Source organism: Mastomys coucha, unplaced genomic scaffold, assembly GCF_008632895.1.
Source record: "Mastomys coucha isolate ucsf_1 unplaced genomic scaffold, UCSF_Mcou_1 pScaffold13, whole genome shotgun sequence".
Taxonomy (NCBI): Eukaryota; Metazoa; Chordata; class Mammalia; order Rodentia; family Muridae; genus Mastomys; species Mastomys coucha.
In genome coordinates, this window is record NW_022196895.1 from 17,087,356 (window position 1) to 17,091,556 (window position 4,201).

The following is a 4,201-nucleotide window of genomic DNA, read 5'->3' on the forward strand; positions in this document are numbered from 1 at the left end:
TTTTTAAAGTTTTGGTGAATTATATCTAAGTGTCTGCAGAAATAATTAGGAGCATTTTAGCAATCATGTCTCCATCTCTCCCAGAAGCCTGGAAAGTTCCTCTTTTTTTTTTTTTCCTAACACTGCATCTCCCATATCTACTCAGGCATGCATAAACTAATCGCTCAATGAATGCTGCCTAAATGAGCTTGTCAGAGGCTCAGAGCTTCCAACAGACTCTATTACTTTTCTGTCTCCTTGAGTGACAGGGCCGAGCTTCACTCAGAACCTGGGTGAGCATGTCTCAAACGTTCATTCCCAGCACCCCGAGGCCATGCAATCAGATCTGTCTGGCCAGCAAGGTGGTGAAGGGACAGACTGGGATTTTTGTGAAGTCTCCTTAAAGGAGGATATCTTTTGTCCCCTCACCGCCACTGAACAAAGGTAGCTGGGAGTGCTAGCAGCCACTTTGGGTTACAGTTAACTGAGAGGTAATGTGGTGGGGCAGATGGGGAAAGAGAAAAGGAACATGCTGAGGCTTGTGCTCAGGACCCTCCACAACTGCCGCGGGCCACCACCTTATAAGACTTCACTCAGAAAAGGACACCTCGTGTGCTTCCCATCAGTAAGGGAATCCTACAGAAGGTTCTAAGAGGCTCACCAAAGTAAAAAAAAAAAAAAACTCTTGTCAAAATACATACCAGTTGCTTCATCGTTATTAAAACTGTGCCTCATAGCAGGGAAGGTTTCCCTGTGTTTCTGCAGGGTGCTGTGAGGAACATCTGCTTGCTAAAATGACCACTGCTCCAGCCAAGCTCAGCACCCACACATAAGACTCACACATATCCCAGAGGGGGGAATTCTTGGTGCTCACACAGACAAATACAATAGCCTAAACATATATACTCCAACTCAATGGACTAACATAAGAACATCTCCACCAGCGACTGAGGCTGTGCTGTACGACCACAGGGCCAATTCCCTTAAGACAGTCTTTCTAAGGGAGACTGAGGTTTGAAAATTAAAGGAAAGAAAGTGTGCTTAGATTTGGGGAAATCATAAAATAAATCAGACAAATGAGTAGCATGAATTCTCTACACATATACATACACATAGCGTCCTAAAACCTCCACCCACCTACCATAGACTGAAATACCACTATGGCTGGTGATAGAGAATCTCTAGTGGGGAGGAAGGTAACAGAGTTAATGAGAACTTAGTGTGTTCACCATGGCAAAGAGTTTTGATGGTTTTAACTATTTAAAAACAAAGATCTAAAGAGTGCTGCAAGGGACAATCCCTGATCTTATCAATGTGACATCCCATAATATGTTGGGAAACATTTTATTTCCATAACAGGGTAATAAAACCATGGACACTGAGTACTTCCCATTAGAAAATCCCTAGTTGAGTCAACTTGATATTAAACTTGTGTGAGTCTAATGGACACTCTCAGCTAACACTGTACACAGGGAAAGATCAGTCAGTAATATCCAGTATCATAAAAATGTATCCTTTGGTTTCTCTAAAGAGGTCATAAAATTACTAAGAAGTACATCCAAAGCTAAATGGCAGGCCTATTAATCTTAGCAGAACACTTAGGAGGGGACATCAACATCAAGATACAATGAACAGCAATAAAACAGTGATCTAGCCATACACTGAGGAATGGACCAACCTGGCCATACACTGCTCAGAGGACACCTATCTAATAATAGGCACCGTTAGAAGATACCCATTTAGCAGTACACTTAGTAGGGGATGCTAATCATGTAGTGCACTTAGTAGGAGGCAGATCCCTCTTTAACAGCAAGTTATATGCAGGTAAAAGAGCTAGAATTTAAAGGTTTGTTTACTGATCTGCAACTCGCATGGTAAGCAAAAGAGGACACAGTCTTACCTGTCCCGTTGAACGTAGTGTTTTTATTTGTATACAGCCTGATCATGTGTCCAATTGTCTTCACATTCTCTCTCAGCATGATACCTCTAGCTTGTACCATAAAGAGGTATGTGTTGGCTAGAAAAGAAAGACAACAGAGAAAAAAGGTCAAACACAATAAGACTTTCTTAGTAAGATACTATTCAGACTTACTGAAGTACCCAAAAACTGGACATTTGATTATTTACCATGCCAAAGGAGAAAACAAAATACAAGATGACTATTTCCTACTTTAAAAACTTAGGAACAGATGGACTTTTAAAATTAAAATGGGGACCAGCAAGATAGGTCAGTGGGTCAATGCTTGCCACCAAGCCCAATGACCTGACTTTGATTTCTGATACCCATATAATTGAAGAAGAAAACCGATTCCCAAAAGTTGTCCTCTGACCTCCACATATGATGCACTGTAGCGCTTGAGTGCACATAAAGGATGAATATAAGGTTTTAAATAAAAATGAAAGCAGCTATGTGGCAATGATTAAAAATTCCAATAAATGGTCAAGGTAGGTTAGAATCCCAGATCAGATTTTTTCTACAACAGGTAATATCCATCTAGTTAACAGAATAAGACTTAATAGGCAAATTGTAATAAAATTCCTTAACTTCTACAAAATGTATAAACTAGTTATTGCAAAAAAACATGTTATTTATCATAAGGACACAGTCCTGTATTTCAAAATCACTTTTAAAAATTCTATATTAATTCCTTAAAAAAAAAAAAATTCCACAAAGGTAAAAAAATCTCTTATCTGACACTACAGATCACCATAACGCCAGGAAGCGGTCACTGTTCTGGAACCCCACAAAGCCTCGATGTGTCTGAAAGGAGTAGTAACTTAAAATTGATAGTTCTTGAATCATTTCTGTGAGTTAGTTAAAGTACTATAACTCCTTTCAAACATAAAGTATGAAAAAAAATCATCCATCAGTGTGCAGTCTAAGATTCGTTTCTTCAATTCTTTGTGGTATTTCAGAAGCAGGCCCCTAATTTCTATTTGTTGAGGAAATCAGTAACCAGACAGATTTCAGAACACCTTGACTCAGGTGTGACACTCTTTTAAGCAGTTGGGGAACTAATCCAGGAGATCCTCTTGGGAGCCCTACCTGGGACAGCCTATGGCACCCCAGTTCTGTCTTTCTAAAGAGGTAGCATCACACCAGATGCCCCCTAAAACCCTTCCCACGTCACGTGGCCAAACCTTCAGGACTCCATTTAGGCAAGAGGTTCACTCCCACAGCACAGGTAAGCACCTGCAAGACTGTCCACTTGATGAAAAGCTGTCACTGTACAGAGAAATGACACTCCCACAGAATGAGCGCCCAGGCTGGGACATGTCATTGGAAGAGAACTGTCACCAAATATGGGAAGCCCCAGGTTCAATCCCAGAACTGCATAACTTTTCTCTCTCAACGCACAAGGAGATAAACAGGAATCTGGGTTTCATGTGAGCATGACCTCAGTCATACATCTTAATGTTTGTCTAGGGCTAGGAGATGGCTCACAGGGCAAATATACCCACACAGTGGGGGAAGAAACTGACTCCTTCAAGCTGCCCTCTGGCCTCCACATGCACACTGGCATGTGCACACATACACACACTAAAATAAATGTAGAGGGATATTCTTGCCCTTTCTAGAAAGCAGTCTTATAATCAGACATAACTTGTTTAGACTTGCATTTATTGTGTTACAGTTAGAAAGACCACATAATTATACCACATTTTTGCCCCTGTATGGATGCTAAGATGCTGAGAGTGGAGGGGCATTATCCTGGTTCTTAGAGACATAATCTTTACAACCCACATATTTCCAGTTACAAGTAACAAAACTGTGTATAAAACAAAAAACAAAAAAAAAAACTTTGTCATCATGACATGGATGAATGTTTTTTAACCAAAGGAAATGCATTTTCTATTCACTCCATGGATGGAGAAACAGGCATTAAGAAGAGCTGGGGACCATGCTCAACAGTGGGAAGAAATCTATTAGTTTATTTTAAACCATTTATTTTAAACCATTTATAAGACGTTACATTCCTTAGGTAAATGGGCCTTGGAGGGTTGGTCCCTGAAGATGGGAACCCATTTGGGAATAAAGATATACTTAAACACTAAGCAACCAACACGGACACAGTGGTGTATCAACGAGTCACACTAGCCAATTGTCAGGACAAAGTCCCCAACGTCAGACAGCCACACTGACAGGCACACTGACCTACAATCAGCTAAGTCCTGGCTAATTATCACTAAGCTGAAATGCGATCTTCTCTGGTAAGACTTA

The 4,201-nt window shown here is 40.6% G+C and overlaps 1 protein-coding gene across 1 annotated transcript in view; it reads right to left on the reverse strand.

The window, feature by feature from the left end:
- The window catches only part of B4galt6 (beta-1,4-galactosyltransferase 6), a 60,879-nt gene that overhangs the window by 39,766 nt on the left and 16,912 nt on the right, over nt 1-4,201 (reverse strand). Inside the window, exon 2 of the mRNA XM_031365054.1 lies at nt 1,880-1,996. Within this exon, the coding sequence (XP_031220914.1) occupies nt 1,880-1,996 (117 nt within the window). The remainder of the gene's footprint in view (nt 1-1,879; nt 1,997-4,201) is intronic.